At 39.6% G+C, this 23,862-nt stretch overlaps 1 protein-coding gene across 1 annotated transcript in view; it reads left to right on the top strand.

Moving 5' to 3' along the window:
- Positions 1-23,862, top strand: part of SDK1 (sidekick cell adhesion molecule 1) — a 1,154,843-nt gene that overhangs the window by 980,644 nt on the left and 150,337 nt on the right. Inside the window, exons 32-33 of the mRNA XM_069084769.1 lie at positions 18,605-18,799; positions 22,601-22,802. Of these exons, the coding sequence (XP_068940870.1) occupies positions 18,605-18,799; positions 22,601-22,802 (397 nt within the window). The remainder of the gene's footprint in view (positions 1-18,604; positions 18,800-22,600; positions 22,803-23,862) is intronic.

The raw sequence follows: 23,862 nt of genomic DNA, 5'->3' as shown, positions 1-23,862 counted from the left end.
TTTTTTTTCTATTCTTTTAGCTGTCTGACTTCCTTTCTCTCTTTTTTTTTCAGTTTTCTTTGCTGGTTCCTCACCTTCACCCTGTCCCCTAAGTGAGAGTATCATTCAAAGCACTATTTTTTCCCTTTTCTGGCTCCACACTCTCACCTTTTATGACTTCATTTGCTCCTAAGGGTTCAGTTACCATTTCTATGGAGATGTCTCAAATCTCAAAGCCAGCTGAAACCTATTACTCCAAGCCCACATCACTATGTCTGAATATCTCTACATGAATTTCTCTTCAGCATCTCAAATTAATTGTGTCCAAAACTAAATTCTCCTATTCTCCCTGAAGCCATCCCTCCTCTAGACTTCCCTTCAAATTTCTGTTGAGATTAAAACTGTCTTTGCAGTCATTCATGTTTACCCCTCTAGGCCATCCTAGGTTCTTCTATCTCTATTGATTTTACCTCTACCACATTTTGGACATTTGTCCCATTCCCATAACTTGCTTGGGCACCTCCCTGGTTCAGACCCTTATCACCTCATGGCTTCTACTCTTGTACCAACTGGCATTCCTGCTTCCAGTCTTCTTCCTCTCCAGTCCATCTTCCACATTCCTGTCAAGCACAGTTCTGACCATGCCTTTTCTTTTTTTTGCCTTGAAAGCCCTCATTACCCCTACAATAAAATATAAACTCCTTAGCCTGGTGCTTACATTTTCAGTCTTATTCCACATTCCTCACCTCCACACACTCTGCAGAGTAGTTGCTGTTCCCTGAACTCAGTATTCCATGGCATGGTAAAAAAAAAAAAAAAAAACCACTGGTCCCTGAGGCAGGGGCTTTTGCTGTTCAGTCTTCTCTGACTCTTCATGGTCCCATTTGTGGTTTTCTTGGCAGAGATACTGGAATGGTGTGCCCTTTCCTTCTCCAGTTCATTTTACAGATGAGGAAGCTGAGGCAAACAGGATTAAGTGACTTGCCCAAGGCTAGCAAATATCTGAGGCTGTCTACTGTATAACCATAAGACCTAGGGGACAGAGACAATTCAAGGGCCAAACCAGAGGTTCAGACAGAACAGTCTCAGAGTTTAATTCAATTTGGGATCCCAAATCTCTGCTGGATCTCCCAAGATGAGAACCACCCACATCCCCAATATTTGTGCAGAAATTATGTGCCTCTTCAAGGACATAAGGCCTGAAAAAAAATTTGGAGTATGGGCAGACTTCCCAAAGTCACAGTGAATGGAAGTAGCATCATCTTCTTTCTTCTCCTTCTTACAATCCTCCCTCAATTTAAACCTATGCCTCCAGATCTGGGTGAGTCATGGTCTGTCTTCTAAATTACCAGAATTTCAGAGCTGGAAAGGACCTCAGTGGCCATTTAGTCCTACCTATACAGGGAAAAGAATGCTCACTTCAGCATTCCCAAACAATGGTATATAGCCTCTGCTGGAGGACCTCAAATGAAGGGGAACTCTCTCCTTTTTTTGATAACTCCAGTTGTGGAGAATCAGTTTTTCCTTACATTGATTATAACTTTGCCTCTCTATGATGTGCACCTACTTACTCTTTCCATTTTCTGGACCTAAATGATACTTCAGACTAAGCAAAATCCACCCTGTTTCTTTATCTCTAAGCCTGGTCTTCCTCCAGTCATTCAGGTTAGTATATAATATCACTACTTAGAACATACTTCCTCACATACTAAACTCAGAAATGGGATCCTAGAAAGGCTTCTTCTATTTTTTTTCCTTTTCATACTGAGGTAATTGGGTGGTATAATGGATGCAGCAATGGACCTGGAGTTGAGAAGATCTAAGTACCAATCGCAGTCTTAAAATCCCTGTGACTCTGGGAAAGTCACCTAACCTCTATCTGCCTCATCTTCCTCTTCCATAAAATTGGGATAATAATAGCACCTTCCTCCCAGGGCTGTTGTGAGGATAAATTGAGATCTTTATAAGGCATTTTGCACCAAACATTACCATATAAACTGAATTATTTGGGGGAAGATTTTTTTGATCCCTAATAAACTCCTATATCCAGTGATATTGCCCTTTCTACATATCTTCTCTTTTGACAGGCATGGTAGTTGCATACCCATCTCCAGGTCAGATGATTTCTCCAGACACTCTGCCTTCTGCAAGATAATGCATGCCCTACAAAATATCTTCATATCTGATTTAGTAGTGTCTGTTCAGGCTTGCTCCCTTACAGCACTGGCCTTACTCCCCATCACTTAATCTACCTACTCATCCAGTGATTGTTCTTTAAAACATCATGACCTAAGTTACTACTAAATGGGTAACAAATTACTTTGATCCCTTTTAAACCGAAATGATCTTTCCATACTCAATTACTGTACCCTGAATTTCTGCTTTATTTGAGTTATACCCATAGTATTACTGTATGGGATTAATAAATTCCACATTTTTTGTATAAATACCTTTGCTCTTTTAAAGTCACCTCAAAAGTCTCACCCTGAGGGACTTTCTCTAGCTTGTTTTCCAATTTATTAACTATTTTTTTCATCAAAAATCTCTCTCTCTCTGTCTCTCTGTCTCTCTCCTCTCTCTCTCTGTCTCTCTGTCTCTCTCTCTCTGACTCTCTCTCTCCTCTGTCTCTCTGTCTCTCTGTCTCTCTCTGTCTCTGTCTCTGTCTCTCTCTCTCTCTCTCTGTCTGTCTCTGTCTGTCTCTGTCTGTCTCTGTCTCTCTGTCTCTCTGTCTCTCTCTGTCTCTCTGTCTCTCTCTCTCTCTCTCTCTCTCTCTCTCTCTCTCTCTCTCTCTCTCTCTCTCTCTCTCTCTCTCTCTCTCTCTCTCTCTCTCTCTCTCTCTCTCTCTCCCTCTCTCTCTCTCTCTCTCTCTCTCTCTCTCTCTCTCTCTCTCTCTCTCTCTCTCTCTCTCTCTCTCTCTCTCTCTCTCTCTCTCTCTCTCTCTCTCTCTCTGTCTCTCTCTCTCTCTCTCTCTCTCTAACAAGTAACAAAACAACATTTAATTATTGAACACTATGTAGCCAGCACCAAGTTAGGTGTTGTGTTGGGAATACAAAAGAAACAGACCTTACAAAAGAACATACAAAAGGATAACAAAGATAAAACCTTAATTCTTGACCTCAAGGAACTCCCAAGAATTAAATTCAATAAACAAATAGGAAATACAGGACAGCATTTGTTCAAGTGCCAGATTATGTGTGTGGAACAAACTCGAAGGTCTGTAGTTCAGAGAATGGGAGAGTTCAGCGTTAGCTGGAACAGTCAAGGAAGGTTTTGTAAAAGAGATGACATATGAGCTTAAACTCAAAATATGGGTAGAATATGAATAGTCTGAAAAGGAAGAGAGATGACATTTCTGGGAAAAGAGCGTGAACAAATGTTCCAGGTAGCAGAAGAATAGGAGCAGGGGGGAGGGGAGGAAGCATGGGTACGATGGAAAGCAGAGCAGCTCAGGAGTCAGAAGACCTGGCTTTTCAGGTTGTTTCCTCCAGCCACCACTCAACACCTGTGTGACCCTGGGCAAGTCACTTACACTCTCTGAACCTCAGTTTCTTCACTTGTAAAATAAAGAGATTGAGCTAACTGGCCTTTGAGGTCACTTCCAGCTCTAGATAAAGGATCCTATGATTCTAGTTAAGACCATTCTTACAATAGTACAGTGGAGTATATATGATGATGGGTAGTAAAAGCTGAGGTTGGATAGGTAGATTAAGTCCAGGTGATTGAACTCTGTGGTTTTTTTGTTTTTGTTGTTGTTTTTTGCCAGAGTGACAATGGATTGAATCAGATGAGGAGTCATTAAAAATTCTTAAGGGTAGCCTAAGGTGGTACAGTGGGTAGAACATTAGGTCTAGGGTCAAATCCAGCCTTAGACATTTAATGACCTAACCTTTTTATGTGTCCTGAAGATGCAGTGGGTGGAGAACCAGCTCTCGAGTCAGAATCACCTGAGTTCAAATCCAGCCTCAGGTGTTTACTGGTAGTATTAAACCTAGGCAAGTTATTTAATCCTGGTTGCCTCAGTTTTCTCATCTGTAAAATGGCCTGGAGAAGGAAATGGCCAATGACTCTGGTATCTTTGCCAAGAAAACCCCAAATGGGATCACAGAGAGTCAGACATGATTGATAGGATGGAACAACAACATAGATTCTTAAGCAGGGGAGTGACATGATGAAAGTGACATTTCAGGAAGAGTGACTAAAAAAATCATACAGAGGGTGAATTTTACTCAGTTCCCATAGCTCACATTTTATAGTGCTTTAACATTGCTAAATCTCTTCCCAATAACCTGATACAAGAAGATAGTGCAAGTATTATTATTCCCACTTCATGAATAAGGGACCTGAATCTCAGAAGAGATTGTTGCCATAATCCAGGTGTGAAGTGATAAAAATCTGGAAGAGAGTGTGTAAAGCCAAGCACGAGCAGCTTTCCAGAGGACTGCTGCTGTGAAAAGCTTTCAAGATTCTGATTACATAGTATAGCAAACTCTCTATTTATTCAATAACAACTCAGAGCAAAACATTCACAGAAAATCAAGGTATAGCATTCACAATGTTACACCTTATCACAGAAAATCAAAATATGGCATTCAACATGCCACAACTCAACAACTTATCATTAAGATGGACACATAGTTTTCACCAAAGTGGTCATACAGTTTTCAACAATGCACAATCATTTAGTAACTCAATCATTCAATCATCCTTAATTCAATAAGTCTTAAGTAAGAGAGCCTTCTTAATCCTTAACTAAATCATCCTTAAGAAGTCCTTCTTAAGGGACACAAAGTACCATAGTCAAAGTTCTCCACCTATGGGGTGCAATTAAGTTACAATATCAGTCACTACTCAGTACTCTCTTAAGAGGTATTGGGAAATACACAGGTCATCCACCCCTAGGTCACAAGTAAGTTACAATTATATCAGTCATTATTCAGTATCCATGGAGAGTTTTTTTTTTCATCTTGACTTGAGGCAGGTAGCTCCTACCTGAATTTACCAAACTGTCACCTGGGTTCAAAGGCAGACAGCTACCAGCTCCTTGTCCAGCTCTCTGTGCAGTTCGCACTCCACACTGAAGCTCACAGTGTCCAGTTCATCTCAAATCCTTCACAGTCTGTTCCTGGGAAGAGAAAACTTAACAGAGCCACAGTCAGACAAAAGTCCTGACACCACGGTCATGCTTCCGCTGGCACCTCCAGCTGGCCCTCAGAAGACCTCAGCAGCTCCAGCTGGCCCTGGGAAATCTTCAGCAGCTATGTTCTCAAAATCAATATCACTTTCTCCCATTCTCGAAATCAAAATCACTTTCTCCCATTCTCGAAATCAAAATCACTTTCTCCCATTCTCAAAATCAAAATCACTTTCTCCATGGAAGTTCCATTCCAGCAGCAGCAGTCCAGCCTTCAGATGCTTGCTAAGAGAAATTCTTTCTCTCTCCCTGGCAGCAGCCCTGCCTCCAGATGCTTATCCCAAGAAGTTCTGACTGTCCAGCTTGTGCTCTTCCTTAAATTCGGTATAGCTTCTCCCTGTTCAGCCCTTTCCTGTTAAGTCAGCAACAGGTTATCATATCTTCTTTTTCTTTAACAGAGGCTTAATTTGAAACTAGGTGCTAAGGACCTCTCAGCTTTCCATTATAAAGGGATCTTCAAATTTCATTACTATTACATTCCACCCCTCCAGGGTCCTTGGCCTTACAATCTCAATCCAAATGGCCATGGATCCTGAAACAAATAGAGGCACTATACTTTATAATCCTGCTGACTATTCCATAATGTAAAGCCAAGCATGAGCAGCTTTCCAGCTTTGTCCTGGAACAGCTTTCAAAATTCTGATTACATAGTATAGCAAACTCTCTATTTATTCAATAACAACTCAGAGCAAAACATTCACAGAAAACCAAGATATAGCATTCACAGTGTTACAGTTTATCACAGAAAATCAAAATATAGCATTCAACATGTCACAAGTCAACAACTTATCACTAAAATGGTCACATAGTTTACACCAAAGTGGTCACATAGTTTTTTAAAAAAGTAAAATATTTAGTAACTCAATCATTCAATGGTTCTCTTTTAGTTAAATATTTAATTCAATCAGTTTTAAGGAGGAGAGCCTCCTTAATCTTTAACTAAATCATCCTTCAAGCCTCCTTAAGACACAAAGTACAATAGTCAAAGTTCTCTACCCATGGGGTGCAATTAAATTACAATATCAGTCACTACTCAGTACTCTCTTAAGGGGTAGTGGAAAATATACAGGCCACCCACCCCTCAGTCATAAGTCAGATACAATTTTATCAGTCACTATTCAGTATTCACAGAGAGGTTTTTTCATCTTGACCCTAGACAGGCTCTCAGCTTCCTTAGTTCCCCTTCCATGGTCCCAGCTCCTACCTGAATTTACCAAACTGTCACATGGGTTCAAAGGCAGACAGCTCCCAGCTCCTTGTCCACCTCTCCATGCTGTTCCTGTTCCACACTGAAGCTCACAGTGTACAGTCTACCTTAAATCCTTCACAGTCTCGGTTCCTGGGAAGTCAAAGCTTAACAAAGCCACAAACAGACAAAGTACCAACATCATAGTCATGCTTCCTGGCAGCCCTAGGCTGGCTGTTGGAAGTCTTCAGCAGAAGTTTTAGCTGGTTCTCAGAAGCTCTTCAGCCAAAGTTCCCAGAAGAAAGATCTCATCAAAAGTTATTCCACCACAAGTCTGAGTTTTGCCTTCTCCTCTCGGTTCTTCTCAATTCTCAGTTCAGTCTTCAGTCCAGCAGCAGCTGCCCTGCTTCCACGATGCTTACCCCAAGAAGTTCTGACTGTCCAGCTTGTGTTCTTCCTTAAAGTATAGCTCCTTCCTATTCAGCCCCTTCCTGTTACATCAGCAACAGTGGACCATACCTTCTGTTTCTTTAGCAGAGGCTTAATTTGCAGCTAGGTGCTAAGGACCTCTCAGCTTTCCAATTCAAAAGGATCTTCAAATTTCATTACTACTACAGAGTGAGGAAATTAGAGGAAGAAAAGAATGCAAGCAATGTTTTGAAGCAGGAATAAACAGGACTCAGTCACAGATTGAGTCTAAGGTACAGAGAAGAAGTCAAAAATAAACAAGGTTCTAACCTGGGATAAACCTGGGGAAATGTATCATTGATTTTTAGTTTGAAGGGATGTTAGAGGCCATCAGGTCCAACCTACTCATTTTACAGATGAGGAAACTGAGGCACAGAGAGGATGAATGAGCTGCCTAGCATTATACATTGGGTTCCTAGCACAGGATTTGAACTTAGTTCTTCCTAACCCTATGTTAAATACTGCATCTACAACTCCATGCTGCCTAATAATAATGGAGACATTGGCAAAAACAGAGCCAGTTTGTGTGAGGACAGTGTTGAGCTCAGAATACAAATTATGTTCACATAAAATCTTAAAGATTTCTCTGTGATTCCCAGTAAAAATTTTGCATTGTGCTATGGGGCAATGAAAACCGTTTGAATTCTATCATGTGGTTTTCAAAAGTATTAATACAAGATCTGCTCAGAGATCAACCCCAAAAGTATAGAACTGACATCAAATTTAGACATAATAAGAACTGCATTTAGGAATATACAGTAAGACCTCATTGGTTAAAATCATTTTGAGGGAAAGCTAATCTGAGTTACTAAGAAGTCTGAGTCAAAAGCATTTTTTTTCCATAGAAATCTCTTTATTAACTCAATTCTCTTGACTGTGGTACTATTCTTACATTGGCATAAGTACATCCAGGAAGTCAGCTTATAACAGAAGCATCTGTCTAACCTTTAAATATCTTTCTATTAAAGGTGAAGTTCAGAGAGGGCAAATGACTTGCCCAAGGTCACACATTAAAGGTCATTGGTACAGACCTTTTATTAAAATATTTTTAAATTTTTTTTCATTTATGGAATAAAACAAACATTTCTGCAACATAGTATAATAAAAAAGATGATTGTACATGAAACTGAAAATTTACTATGCACAACTTGCTATTCCTTTAAAATATATCACAAATTTTTTCTCCCCCTCCTCTCCACCCAACCCCCCAGATATGGCTACCATTAGACATATGCCATTTTGTTATTCCCAGGTATGAAGTGTCTTGATACAATAGAATGCACATAGGATTTAGAAACAGAAGGATTCAAATATGACTCAGTTACTAAACTAAATTCCTGGGGAGTCCCTTAAACTTCTGTACCAGAGTCATCTTTGTGAAATGGGAGTCTGTGTCAATCATCTATAAAGTCTCCTAACAAAATTCCATAATCCTGTGTTGCCCAGTGGTGACTTTTAGGAAAATCTAACTATTAGGGAGTTAAAATAAACTCTAAGTCACATACTATTTGTTTCTGGGTACTGAGTGAGTATCTCAAAAATGCCTGAGCATACTTGAAAATTGTTAGCTCTCTTAACTACTTTTTGCCTTGCCCCCCTTCAGTCTTGTGGAGAAAATAGTCACTAAGAAGTAAACTCCAACCCAGTCATAGGCAAATCTGAAATTAGTAGAGTTTGAATTATTTGCTTTGAATGCAATATAAATAGATTCATCCCAAGTCATTATCTATTTTCATACTACAAGACTGCCTTAAAAAGTGGATTTATTTATGAGCTAAATTATTTTCATTGTTTCTCTTTTCATAAAGTTTCTTCCTCCTTAGTCATGATGGTGATACAGATAGATGCCTTGCATCTGGCTCTGCAGATTTGCTGCCTGCAGCAATGGGGTGTTAGGAGAGGCTTAAACACTATGCAAAAAAAAATGCAGCTTACTAAAATTGGGTCATAGTTCTAAGTGGTTTTTAAATATTTCATTTTAAAATATACTTATTGGTCATGTTTATATCTACTAATTTTGTCTCTTTGGTAAAATTTTAACTGACTTTGGCATTTATTTTTAAAGCACTTTTTATATCAAAAATTAACTGTGCATAAAGGATAGAAAATGGAAGTAGGTATGTTGTTTTCCTTGGCACATGGCTTGAATCACGTTTAATGGTCATTTGGAAATGTGTTTTCCCCAAGTCTCTTTCCATACCTATTACTGTTTATGGTTCTATAAACATCTGGGTTATATGCTAAGTCTCTGCCTTGACTTCTGTTTACCTTTAATATTTAGATGAATACTGCTGAACTTTTGATACTATGGACTTTACATCTCTCTCCTTCAAGAAACTTTAATATCAGGGGCAGCTAGGTGGCACAGTGAGTAGAGCACCAGCCCTGGAGTCAGGAAGACCTGAGTTCAAATCTGGCCTCAGACACTTAACAGACAAAAAACTAACCATGTGACTTTGGGAAGTCACTAACCCCAATTGCCCTCCAAAAAGCAAACAAAACAAAAGAAGAAGAAGAAGAAGAAACTTTAATATGGACTTAAAATATATTATAGTTCTTTTAGAATGGAAAGGACCTTAGAGGTCATTTGGTCCAACTCCCTCATTTTACAGTTGAGGAAACTGAGGTCTGAAGATTAAATAACTCATGCAAGTAGTAGGTACAAGAACCAGGATTTACATCCAGACTCTGTAACTACAAATCCCTCCTTCTTCCCAAAACACATTACTGAGCAGTAATTACAAGTTCCTAGATCTGAAACAAAACCTATAGGTGGAAGACCTTTATCTTCCAAATCTAATAGTGATGAAGAATAGGAATGGGGCAGCTAGGTGGCACATTTAGAGCAGGACAATAGATGTAGAGCACCAGATTGGGAGCTCAGGAAGAACCATCTATCTGAGTTCAAATTTGGACTCAGACACTTACTGGCTGTGTGACCTTGGGCAAGACACTTAACCCTGTTTGCCTTAGTTCCCTCATGTGTAAAATGAGCCGGAGAAGGAAATAACAAATCACTCTGACATCTTTGCCAAGAAAACCCCATTGGAGTCATAAAGAATCAGAGATGACTAAACAACAAGGGATAGGAATAGGGACCAAACTGCCAGGTGAGAAAACTCTACCAGGGCCAGTCTCTACCTTTTCTATAGCTTCTGGTCATAGAGTTACCTCGAGCATTGAGAGGTTAAGTGCCTTGCATCATGTCACATAGCTAGTATTTTGTTATAGATGGGACCATACACATCCCATGCTGCCTCTCATAATGATAAGACAGAAAAATATAGTCAGAGCTACAATAGTGTTTTAAATTTTGCAAAGCACTTTACAAATATTATTTATTTTTTATCTTCCTACAAACCCTAGGAGATAAATTATCCTCAACTTTCAGGTGAGAAAACTGAGAAAAATTAATTGACTTGCCCAGAGTCATACAGGTGTTCGAACAAATGTTCGAGGCAGAATTTGGACTGTGGTCTTCCTGTTTCCAAGTTTAGATCTCTAGCCACAATGCCACCTACCTGACTGCTAAACTGGGAGTCAGGAAGTCATAAGTTTAAATCCTGCCTCACACAGTAGCTGTGTGACCCTAGGCAAGTCACTTAACCACTCTCTTCCTCACTTTCCTCACCTGTAAAATGAGGAAAATAATTATATGTATATACCAGGGTTGTTGTGAGGCTAAAATAAGATAATAGTTGCAAAATACTTTGCAAACTTTGAGGCACTATATTAAATGTTATCTATTATTGTTAATAATAAATATGATTGCTTTTTCTGCTGGTATCATTATTTCTGTACACACACAATAAGCTTTTTTTAAGCCATGCTAGCATTCACCATTCTAAAAACTTCACAAGAAATTTGTGGCCAGATGTTGAAAAGTTTATCTTTTAATTTGTTCTTATCCTGTTTCTGTAAAGACTAGACTGTGCACTTATTCTGACATGACTAATTGCCTAGCCTCAATGCTAAAATTGATGCCAGCCAAGATGATTATAAGCCTAGTAAAAATCATTGGCAATATTCCCCTGATGCTATATGTTTATATGTCTAATCTATATCGTTATATAAAATACAAGAATGTTTTTGATTCTAATTCTGGTGAGCTGATTTTTCTCTACTTTATTTTGCTTTGTCCAAAATATCTTAGAATCATACTATCTTACATTCTAAGTGAACCTAAGGGGTTATCTAGTCTAACTTCCTACCCAGTGGAGAAATTCCATCTGCCACATCATGACAGATGGCATCCACCCACTGCTTAGATATTGATATGAGGCAGCCCTATATTCTTAAGGCAGCCCATTACATTGCCAGATAATTCTGGTCCTTAGAAATTCCTTCCTTATATATTATTTAATTTTATTATTTCCAACTAGCAAGCATTTATTTTTCTCTTCATCTTTCTTTCCCCTCCCAAACTGAAACAACAAAAGAAAAGGAAATCCTCATGACAAAGGTGCCATGGTCTAGTGAAGTAAATTCTTTTATTGGCTATATCCAAAAATTTTGGTCTCATCCTGCATTTTGAGGTTTTTTTTTTCCTTCATCATTACTAATCTGCTGGAATCATGATTGGCCATTGTATCAATCAGAGCTCTAAATTCTTTCAACATTGGTTTTCTTTATAATTTGTTTTCATTGTATAAATTGGTTTGTTCACTTTACTTTGCATCAGTACATAGAGGTCTTCCCAGTTCCCTAGGAAACTGACCAATTCATCATTGTTTATGGCACAATTATTCTATCACATTCATATTCCAATTCAAACACCTCTTTTGTCATCCTTGTCAATCTAAGGAGTATAAAATGGAAACTGAGAGTTGCTTTAATTTGCATTTCTATAATTATTGGGAAAATTTTTTTTCATATGATTGTTGACAACTTGCATTTCTCCCTTTGAAAACTGACTGTCTGTATGCTTTGGCCATTTATCTATTGAGAAATTACTTTTATTCTTATAAATTTCAATCAGTTCCTTATTTATCTTGGAATGAGGTTTTTGCTCAGAGAAAACATTCTGCAAATATCTTCCCACTCGCCTATTGCTGTTCTTAATTTAAATGCATTGGTTTTGTTTGTGCAAAAACTTTTTAAATTTTATGTTCTACAATTTAAATTGCCCATTCTTTTCCTTTTGTTCCCTTATTTGGTCAGGAACTCTTCCCATATCCATATATGAAAAAGTAATTTCTTCTTAGGTCCTCTAATTTGCTTATGGTATCACCTTTTTATCTAAGTCATGTATCCAGTGGAAATTTATTTTCACCTCTTGTGTGAGAAGTTGATATATGTGTAATTTCCGCTAAACTGCTTTCCAGTTTTTCCAGTAGCTTTTGTCAAACACTAGGTCTTTAGACCAGTAACTGGGGGTCACCTTCTACATTTTACAGATGATAAACTAAGGACAAGAGAGGGAAAATGACTTGCCCAAAGGCCCAAAATTGGTTTGGGCCAAAGCCAAGATTTTAACTCGGGTTCTTTGGCTTCAACTCCATTATTCTTTCACTTGACTGCACTGCCTTTATGGCCAACCTCTTCAGATGAGAAGACTGGGGCTCAGAGGAAGCAATTGACCCAAATGCCCCAGGTCACATAAGTAGTAAGTAGCTGATATTGGTTTTATACTCAGCTCATCTAACTCAAAATATAGGAAGCTTTTTCTATATCATTCTGCCCCAATGCCATTTGGTTATAAGCTACTTTATAGCGAGGCCCATAATAATCTGACTTTATATCTTTAACACCTATGGGTTGTTGAATAAATGATATAGAGGGGCCCAGTGTTCCTAGATGTCACTTTGGTTCTTTAGAAGACATTGGTTCCTTCTAGACTCTGTCATAGAACTGAAGGTTTGAGAGACATTTCCCCCAGATAAAATATTTGTAGGGCTTTTCCCACCTCATTGATGGATATGCGTGTGGAAGGTATGACTGAAGTCTTTCTCATGCTCAGTACTCGTGCAGTTTTTCTTTCATGAATTTTCACCTATGGATGTGAAGCAAGGTGTTGTGGCTAAACCCTTTCCCATAGTCGACAAAGAAGTAGCGCTTCTCCCCTATGTGGATTCTCTGATGGAAGTTTAAATTGGTCGTTTGGCTAAAATCTTTCATATAATCAGGGCATTTAAATAATTCCTCTCCTGTGCGTGTGTTCTTTGGTGAAACATAAGTGGACACTGATAATTGGATGCTTTTCCCACAGATTTCTCATCAGTAATGTTTGAGACCTTTGGAAATATTGGGTGGAGACGATAGCCTTTCCAGCAGTAACTCTTCTCCCATTTACCAAGAGCCTCCCTTACCTGGTCTCTGTTGGTTTGAGAATTTCCCTTTCCCTTTGTTTTTTATGGGTGGGAGTTTTCCTGGTATGGTAGCACCCACAAGGTTTTTCAGAGGAACAAAGGGCACATAGGAAGTTATTGAATCTTCCTTATAAATCCCTTTCCTTTGCCCTTTGCTCTGGTATTTATTCCTGGGCTCAAAGGGAGGTGCTAGCTTACAGATCACCATCTCAAGATCCTTTCTCTTGAGGATTTTCCTTAAAGATCCTCTTCCCACAGCTTGGTTTGGCCCCTATTATTGTCTGCTCTTCTCCAACCAAGCAGAGCTGCCCATCCTTTGTCTCTTTGCCTCTATCAGTCAAGACAATGAACAGTGATTCTAAGAGTACCCATATGCTCCTACCACCCTTGTAGAGTTTCTTCTGCTTGGGATCCACTCTTCCTCTGATAAGCTCATAACGGTGTCAGTAAAGGTCAAGTCTGCCATGCCCATGTGCATGGACCCTACCTGAATTCCAGTTCTGGTCTGTGGCATTTTTACATCTGAGTTTCTAAGAAGCCACCCCCAAAGGCATGGGAAGGATCTCGGAGATCTCTGGGCCATTTCTTCAGGCTCTTGGTTCAATCCCTCCCACAGAGTCAACTTCCTCACCACTCTGTGGCTCTTCTTCCCTCTTCTGGGCCCAGATCTCTCTGGGTAAGGGTGTCAGGTACTCCAGTACTGTTGTCATTGTTGCTGTTCAGTTGTTTTAGTTGTGCCTGACTCTTCTTGACCCCATTTGGGGTTTTCTTGGCAAAAATACTGGAGCAGATTACCATTTTCTTCTCCAACTCATTTTTATAGATGAGGAACTTGGGCAAACGGGGTCAAGTGTCTTACCCAGGGTCACATAGCTAGTAAATGTCAGAGGTCAGATTTGAACTCAGTCTTGCTGACTGCAGGCCTGGCACTTTATCCACCGTGCAACCTAGCTGCCCACTGCTCTAATACCAGCAGCTTTATAATCTATTTCTTAATCTGAATGCTTAGTTTCAGTCTCTGGAGCTAGGCCACAGTCTCTCAGGACCTCTTTTCTTTCCTTTTGGAAACAATACTGGCAGGTCTTGGGTTTAGGGACCTCTTCACAAGGAGCCTCCTTCTCCTCTTCTAACTTCCCTAGTAGTAGCAGTGCCTTGGCTTTAGGTGCAATAACCATCTCATAGAAGCTTCTCTGGGTCTTAAGGCTTTATTTTCCTTTCTCTATCAGGCACAGAGATACTCCAACACATTTGATCTCCCAGTAGTCTCTGCCTAGTATCCTCCTCAGGTCCTGATTCTTTTCTCTATTCTCCTGGGCTGTCTAAAGACATTGAGTCTCTTCCTTGCAGTTGGATTAAGTTGGAAGGAACCTTAGAAAACATCATCTTAGACAAAAATCCCCACTACTGCATCTCTTACTATATCTCAAAGAAAATAGAATTAAAATCTGTGTTCTTGTGATATCATCCCATTGTTCCACTTTGGCTCAATTGAATAGTTTATTATTAAATGTGTCTTCTAGTCCCGCCCTTTGAAACTACAAAAAATAAGTCTGATCACTTTTCTTTTTTTATAGCTGTTTTTTAATATTTTTAAATATTTCTTTTTGCTTTTTGGAGGAGGGAAGGTAGGGCAACTGGGGTTAAGTGACTTGCCCAAGGTCACACAGCTAGTTTTGTGTTAAGTATCTGAGGCTGGATTTGAACTCAGGTCATCCTGACTTCAGGGCCGTTGCTCTATTCACTGCGCCACCTAGCCACCCCCTGATCACTTTTCCAAATGACACATCTTCCACATCTACATCAGGGTATTTTAGTTTTTATTTTTTTCCCTCCAGGCTAAATAGCACCAGTTCCTTTTGTCTTCTTTCTCTTTCTTTGGTTCCAACATCTCCTGAGGCCATTTGGCACCTTCCCAGCTCCTGCCCTTTGTAATTTGTCCAGCTATGAAATGATGTCCACTACCATGACATATGGGAGACACCAAGTATGATAATTATATGGAGGTCAGATCCATAGTCTATACTAGCTCTAAGTCTCCTACTATTGCCAGCTGCCATTAACTTCATTATAATCTATATTCTAAAAGCAAAAGGACACTGACACCAAATGGAAAGGCACCCATTCTGAACATAATGACTGCCATCTGGAGTCCATTTAAACTCTGCTTTTCACAGGTGGTAATAAATGCTGTGATGCTTCAAAGAACCCATGATCTCCTCGATTTGGGTACTTCCTTCTCTGGGGCAGGTTGTCATACACCTGCGTCTTCCTTTCCTCAGATGGTTCTTAACTATGTCCTTCTCTAAATCCAACACACTAGGCTTTCTCCTGTTCCTTTTGCTATTTCATGCATACTAATGAAACAATCAGGCTGCCTTTCTGTTATCTCTCACTTTCATTATGTGACTTGCACATCTCTGTTTTCAGTCCTGCATAGAGCTGAGAATGGAAAGAGACCTTAGACATTATCTAGTTAACCCCTACATTTTATTTCAACAACAGCAACACCATTTTTCTCAATGATGGCTTTTATATCATTTCTTGTACACAAAGTCATTATTGTGAAAGTTAGTTTATACTAACTGGACAATTTTCTTTGTTACCTAAAATTGTGATTCTTTTGAGATCATGGTGTTCTATCAGCCTCAGCCATATAGCATCTACTGGCAGAATATAGTTGTTTAAAAGATGGGCTTTTCCCACAGCCAACACTTAGCATTGTTGAAATACATGTGTGCTTTTTCCCTAATGGAAAATAGTGACCATCTTTCAGTCAATCCTTGACCCAGTTCATTGTTCACCTCTAGTGCCTTTTCAAAATAGATATACTAAGTGGGTCACCCAGCTAGCTATGTGTCATAATCTAGTAAACAAGCATTCTTTATCCACTTTGGGGTTTTTTGTTGTTGTTGTTGTGGATAGTTAAGCTGATCTTTGAGTAGGTGTGAATCTTATTGTTTAATGCAATCTGTATAGTGTCATATGCCACAGCTGCATGAAGTGATACATGTGGATCCAAAACCATTACTATCATAACAAGGTGAGTATGAGCATTGTGGGGCATTTCTTTTGATGTTTGCCCTCCCATGACATGTAGCAGTCACTGTGGTTGTCAATGATTTTCTAGTCTGACTTAGTCTGGGGTTAAGCCCCAAGGTCTTTACCTATCCATGCATTAACTAAACTAGCAATTCCAACACCATGGAGTTCTTTTTGCCAGTGGTCTCACTCTTTCATTTCTTGGTCTTCTAGCTGGTGTGAACCCAGAGGATTAACAGAACAGTAATTGCCTAGCATGATAAGTACAGCATGGATCAATGATGGATACTGACTGTTCTCTCTAGAAGGTTGGGTGCAATAGGAGTTTTTTCTCTGATAGTTTAGGGTCCTTTTTCTTCCCCAATTCTTGGTTACAGGAAGTGAACACAAGAGTTTCCTGCCAGCAGCGCGCGTGCACACACACGAAAGAGATTGACCCTTTGCTTAATCTCTTAATTTTTCTTGTATATGGTTGCCTCTGATCTGTTCCCTATAACACATATCCCTAAACTCACCTAATTATCCCATTTCCTTTCTCATACACTTCAGCCCTTTTCTGTTAGAGGAATTTGTATTGCCTTGACTATTCAGCAATTGCCTCATGCAGGTTTCAAAAGAGTCCTTTTGTCTTTGTTATGTCCTATGCCATTCTGGCTAATTTATTCAGCCTCTTGTTCTGAAGGACTCCGACTACTTCTCCCATCTTCATCCTGACACTGACGTCATAGTTTCACTGCAGTACATTATCTGATGCACAAGGCATAAAGGGGTCTTTTTTAACCATTTATTGCCCATCCACTTCCTCGGTTGCCACGAGAACCACTGTCATGTCACCTATCTCCAGTTTTTCTGTCCAGTCCCATGATTGATATCTCCTAACCCCACATGTCAACTTTTCCTATTCAATTTCTAACTTTTCCCATTCATTTTCTCTTTCCTCCCTCTATCACCTCCCTTTCGAGGGAGGCCTGTGATATTCACCTATGAAAACTTTTAGTTTTCTGCTCTTATAAGATAGAGTGCTGAAAGGCAAGTATTCGGGTTTGGGAATTCATATTTGAACCCTGCAGATGCCTTTGTAGTTCAAAAGATGAGCTGAGTGTTAGCAAAAACTGGTGAAGACAGAGTTCAGCTAGCTGGGGTTTGATATTTTCCCCCTTTACCTTTTTTCCCTGGAAGAATTTGAACCATTGAAAAGTTGAATTTTATTAATTTAAAGACAAGAAAGCCCTGGTTGATTATGGTTTTGGTCAGTTTGGGAATTTAACATTTGGACCACAAGTTCTTAGCAAGCAAAAAGACAGACAGAGAGAGAGAGAGAGAGAGAGAGAGAGAGAGAGAGAGAGAGAGAGAGAGAGAGAGAGAGGAGAGAGAGCACCTGTCACTACTGTTTGTGGCTAAAGAATTGAAAAGTTGGCACTTCTTCTTCAGGGGCCATTTGTCTCCCCAGGATAGAAAGGTTTGGGATGGCCAGGCTGAAGTGATCTGAGCAATAATAATGTCTGATCAGCCGTCAACTCTTTATAATCAAGTTGCTTTGAGAGAAGTTTAGAGCCTACAGAGCCCTCAGACTGATTAATAAGTGCATTCCTGCTCGTTGGCAGGAAGGGTGTTATTCAAAGCAGAACTTGCCATCCTCTGTCTTCCCCCTCACTTCCACCCCAGCTCAGAGTTGCCTGAAGTGTTGCAACTTGGGAGAGAGAGGAGAGGATACAGGAAGGTTTTTTTTTTTTTTGACATAAAGAAATAGAAATGTGCTTGTGCCATCAATTACAGCTTTGGGATGCTGGGTATCTGTGAGCAGATAGGGAAGATGAAAGGGAAAACTATGAATAACAGATGTGAGAGTCAACTAGATGTGTGGTGTGGCTATCCAGGGTGCTATACTGTCTAAACAGTCAAAGTACTGCATATTTTAAAAACTAGTCTAGCAACATGGTGTTCTGCTCCCCACCCTTGCAAGCGTATGTATGTGTTTACAGACAGGGCCGATGGTGTTGGTATGGAAAAGGAGATTAGTTTCTCTGTACCGACTCACCCTGTCAAAAACAATTGTGTGGACTCTGCTGGTCCTTGTGGCATTCTCTCAGCGTACCAATGTACTCGGGAAAGATGAAACTGTTTTCACATCTCGTTCCTGTGAAGGATGAAAAGTGAAACAAGTTTCATGGTGGATTAGCGCTCAAAAGGCCCTTCCATTCATCACTATGTGTGTAGTTTCCCTTTTAATGCACTATATCTGCATGTGAGATGTTGGGAAGAGGGAGAATAAGTGATTAAAAAAAAAAACAACAAAACGTGGTTTTGTTTGTCTTTCCAATAAGTAAGTAATCAGGATGCACAAGGAATATAGCATTATCCTTCACTACAAGAATGTGCAATGAGGCTAAATCTTTCCCTCTGCTCTTTTTGCCTTGACTATTGTATATCCAGGGTATCAGATTGCATATCGTCTTGCAACTAGCAGCCCCAACAAGTTCACCACTGTTGAAGTTGGCTCCACTGTCAGACAGTTCACGGCCACAGATCTCACTCCGGAGTCAGCGTACATCTTCAGGGCATCAGCAAAGACAAGACAGGGATGGGGGGAGCCTTTAGAAGCCACAGTCATCACAACTGAAAAGAGAGGTAAGATTTACGAGATCATATTCCAAAGTCATAGACAGAATACATGTGGCAGATTTGTATTCTCCTTTCCTGAACTCCTTCAACCTTTACTTCTCTATTATATTATATCTTAATCTATATACTATTCTCACTGCTACCTGCTACCAGGTCTTTTGGTTCAGTTGCCTTTTCATGTAAGTTTTTGTGATAAATCAGTCAGCCAACAATGGCAAACCGAGACCAGATGGTGTTCACTGCAATGTGGGTAGTTTCCTCTGACTTTCCTTGGGCCAGAAATCTTTATTTGTGGCTCCCCTCTACTCCAGCCCTGAATGTCCTGCCATTGTCTCCTGCACTGGATGTGCTCCCCTAAAAGGGTCAGCAGCGTTTGACCTCTAGACCAGATGTCCTTCCTGTTACTCTTAATGCTGATCTTCCCTAAGTGAAATGTTATACCAAGCTACAAGCAGGTTTCTATTATCTGTTTCCAACTATGTTGTAATCCTCTGACTGAACTTAACTGGAGCACTGCAAAAGGGAAGAGTTAGAACATGAACCCTTAACCGTCCCTGTTGTCTCAATCATCTCCTTTCAGCTTTCCAAAGCTATCATAAAATGAAAACTTCTCACTGTTAAAGATCAAGGTTTCCACTCACAACCAATGAACAAATAGATTTTATAAAATAATATTTTGGTAGACAATCTAAAAGGATGAGGGAATCAATATAGATCCCATTTACACTATAAGCCATAAGGTTAGGGAAGAATGCACTAAACCCGATATATTTGAAAAAGCAATTGGAGATGTTTAGGTCAAATTCAAGCATTACTAGAGGCTCAAGTCACCAGATGTTAGGTTTCAGGATAAAAAAAAAAATATTTACAGAGCATGCCTATGTTTAAAAGAAAAATGTATTTAAAAGAAGGGATTTTCCTTTTCAGATTCTGATAATGTTCAAATGTTAAGACATTTTAGTCCTCCTCCTGCTCTAACTATATAAAAATATGAGTCGTCACACTGTGCTAATAAGTCACCCCTTCACATAATCGCTTATGCAGAACTAGTTATTAATTTTGACTGGTGCCTTAGTCTGATAGAGAGCTGGCCTCTATTCTTTAAGACCTGGTTTCTAGTACTTTTTCTGACACATACTGGCCCAGTGATCCTAGGCAAGTCATTTAAACCCTCAGCGATGCCCTGGGCAAGTCTCTAAGACTGGAATTTGCAGAGGGGGTGTCAGCCTGAATTGGATGAAGGCATTTCTTCATTTGGGTTATCTCTATACTAATGAAATCCCAGGTCCAGTCCCTATTCTTGATATTAACTTATGCTGGACCCAGTGAGACAATCGTTAATTTATTACGTTTTATTTAGTTTTTGCCTAATTTCTAAGTTCAGATTCCTTATTGTTGCATTTAAGGTCCTTCAAAATCCTGTGTTCCTTTTTTCTCCAACTGTCTCCTTAACTTTTCTTCTCCTAACTGTTCCCTGAACAACTCATTTCTTGGTCTATCCCCATATTCATCCCTTGACATCTGTATGCCTTCCTCTTTACCTATCCAAATCCTACCCATCTAGTGTCACCTTCTCCATGAAGCCTTCCAGTCAGCCCTAACCTATCCTGATAGCTTTTCTTCCATTCTGACCCCTCACTGAATCTTTTTTTTTTTGTTCTCTAAGTGTTTTCTGTGCTTCAAGCTTTTCTCTCCAACAGGATTCTAGGTCCTTAAGGGCAAGGATTGTATCATAAGCTTCTTTTGTTTCCACTATAATCAGAAGTACAATGGTGAGCACACAGTAAAGGCTCAATAAATATTTGAAATGAAGGGTCAACATGATGACAAATTTACTGTCCTCCATGAGACAATAATAAAAAAATATGAATTATCTAGAATTCAGCATCATCCTAAAAACCAAAAATTTTTGAACCTTGAGGTAGAAAGAATTATAAGGAAAAGGCTATTCACACTACATATTTGTGTATATTATATTGCAAACCCAAGGACATAAATTGTTCTGTAATTGCCTTGCAAGTTATCTCTGTAATATATCACATGATTTTTCAAGGACAATTTTTCATTGGCCCATTAACTGGGTCTACTTTAACTTCCTCTGGCTCTATTTTTAAAAGTTACTTGTATATTATCACTGATTACACATTAGCTACAGAACATAATTCCTTTGTAGACATTGGACTAACAGTATTGCTTTTCAGTTATTTGAGCATTTGGGGGTAGGTTAAGCGTGAAAGTCTTGCTCTAACACCATATCTTCTTTGGAACTTATCCATAGCTGCATTTCTCTTATAAGCAAAGACCCAAAAGGGTTGGAACTAAGCTCTCTATTGGTTCGCAACTAAATGCCACTTCCATGATTTTAGAATTCGTCATCTCCCTGAGAGTTGGTATAGATCATTATAAGTACTCAGCATTTTTTTATGGTAATCTATTAGGGCAGAAAAAAATTAAACCCACATCAAGAACTTGGGATTGGAGTTTTGCCAAAGGGTTAAAGTCAAACTTAAGTGCATTAAAATGAATCATATCTGAGTGTTAGGTATTAACATTAAGACCCTTTCCGATCTACCCTAATCCACAAACACCTGCCTAATGCTGATAGAACAGAGTGGTGGCTTACACAGCCGCTTCCCCTCCCCCCCCCAACCCCTGGTGATGTTAAGGAAACTTTTCTGGCTCCTGCAAATAGTTCTTTCAGGCCTTGTGGTTCAGCAGAGAACATCTGACAGAAGTACCAAGCCACCAAGCAGGCATTTTGAGAAAGGGGGAAAGGAGAGAATGAAATGCTATTAATACAGACAGAGCTTCAGAGAAATCAGCTTGTGTGAGGTGTGTGCTTATGGAAACAAGTGCTGATTAAGTTGAATCGAATAGCTTCTCACAGACAAGTCACTGTGGTGTCGACAATCAATTGCTGCTTTATTACATGCCACCCATTTTAATCAGAATCAATAATCTTCATGATAAACAATTAAACAATTATTCCTCACTCTATTGAGTTTCTCTATTGAAATCGATGGGGTGAGGAGACATGGTGACAGGAGAACAGATCTATATTCAGATACCATGCCCTGGCATCTGCAGCACCTGCATGCCCATTCTCCATCTCCAGAGAGATGGTGTAACACACCATTACCCTGAAGAATTCCACACAATTGTTGGAACTGTTTTTAACTCTTTAGGTTCAGGTCAAGAAATATGAATCAAAGATAATGCTATGATATGAATATACTATAGTCAGGAAGGAAGGAAGGGAGGGAGGGAAGGAGGGAGGAAGAAAGGAAAGAAGAAAGGAAGGAAGGAGGGAAAGGAAGGAAGAAAAGAGAGGGGAAGGGAAGAGAGGAGAAAAAAAGTAAAAAAAATAACTGGAAGGTGATTAGAAGTACAGACAGGCTTCCTACAGTCTCAGTTGTCACTCAAAGTCACTTGTATTTGATGTCCTGGTGTTGTATAAATCTTTTATTGATTCTCTTCTGTTTTCCACCAGTAACTGGCTTGTCTCTGTTGAGAATGGAGTGTTCTAGGAGGAAGCAGGTATTTTCTAATCAAAGTATTTCAGCATCAAAGTTGTAGTCTTTCCAGAGTCATTTATAAGGATGGCTGCATGAGGGCATCTGTGTTTCATGTGAAAGTAGCAAGCATTTTAGTAGCTCTCGTTTACATCTATATATAGTCTACATGTAGAATTATATTGGACAATGAAGAATAAAATTGTTGTCTGCAAAATAGGTCAATTTCAGGTGGAAAGGTTTCAACACCAAGGATTTCTGGATTTGTCTCAGTCATTCTTTGCTCTCATTTCAGATCGCCCAGCACCACCCAGACATCTTCTTATTCCACAGTCAGAAGTGACCTCTCGGAGCTTACAACTCCAGTGGGTCCCTGGCAGTGATGGGTCATCACCAATACGGTATTTCACAGTGCAGATCCGAGAACTACCAGCAGGAGAGTGGCAAACCTACTCCTCATCCATCAGCCACGAGGCCACAGCCTTTGTTATTGAAAGGTAACACAAAGCATCACGAGAGTCAGATCAGTTTGGTCACTTTGGTAACTACCTTCCAAGGGCGGCTCTTAAGAATGTCAAATGGATATGATTTCGGCTAAGTGATTTATTTGATTAGCATGAATCTTGAAATAGCACCTGGGTGGAGGGCAGAAATTACTGACTCTGGAGTTAGAGGACCTGTATTCAAATCCTGCCTCCTCTATTCTGTGTAACCTTGGGCAAATCACCTCAGCTCCCTGGGCCTCAGTTTATCCTTCTTTAAAATAATGGTTCTGAATTATGTGATCTCTTAGGTCTCATTTCAACTAGGGAGCTATGGTCCTATGATCCTACCCCTAATTTCAATGCCATTGTAGTAGTATTGTGGAAATTGTATTGTAGCTTGTGAAAATGATTAACAATTGGCTTTTGTATAGTACTTCCTGTCTGCTATGTATTTTCTGGAATTTTTGTTGACTTAGCCCTTAGAAAATATAAGATCTCAAATAATCAGGCAAGCATTTCTTTTTCAGTCACATAGTCTTTGTATGACCCATGAAAACAATTCACAGGCAAATTCGGAACTATAGGGAAATGTGTTGTATGATTTCACACCTCAACATCTTCCCTCTGGACCCTGAGCACCCTACTGGGAGAATTCCCTGTATGTATGTGTTGCTACTTTTCTCTCTTCTTTTCTTTTTTTGACTTTCTTTTCTATTCTTTTTTTTTCTGGAGGATGGGGAAGGGGGGAGAAGGGCTAAACCTGTGATTTCATTGTCATAGAGAACTCCCTCTAACAATATAGAAGGTTTGCAGATTGTTTTCTTAGGGAGTTACCTGGGGCACTAAAAGTTTAAATCACTTGCCTAGGGTTACATAGATTGTATGTGTTAGAGACAGAACTTGAACTTGAACCCAGGTTTCTCAGACTCTAAGTCTGGTTCTCTATTCATTATTTCTCAACTGAAGACCCTTCTCAAATTAAGATCTCATGCTCTTTTTAGTCACCACCCTTCTATACTTCCTGGGAAAATGGAAGGACAAAGAGGAGGAGGAAGAGGAGGAGAAGGGGGAG

This window comes from Petaurus breviceps, unplaced genomic scaffold (assembly GCF_028583685.1).
Source record: "Petaurus breviceps papuanus isolate PSGF00001 unplaced genomic scaffold, PetGlider_PUasm1.0 175, whole genome shotgun sequence".
NCBI classification, from domain to species: Eukaryota; Metazoa; Chordata; class Mammalia; order Diprotodontia; family Petauridae; genus Petaurus; species Petaurus breviceps.
Note: the sequence above shows the minus strand (reverse complement) of the source record. Positions and strands in the feature narration are given on the sequence as shown.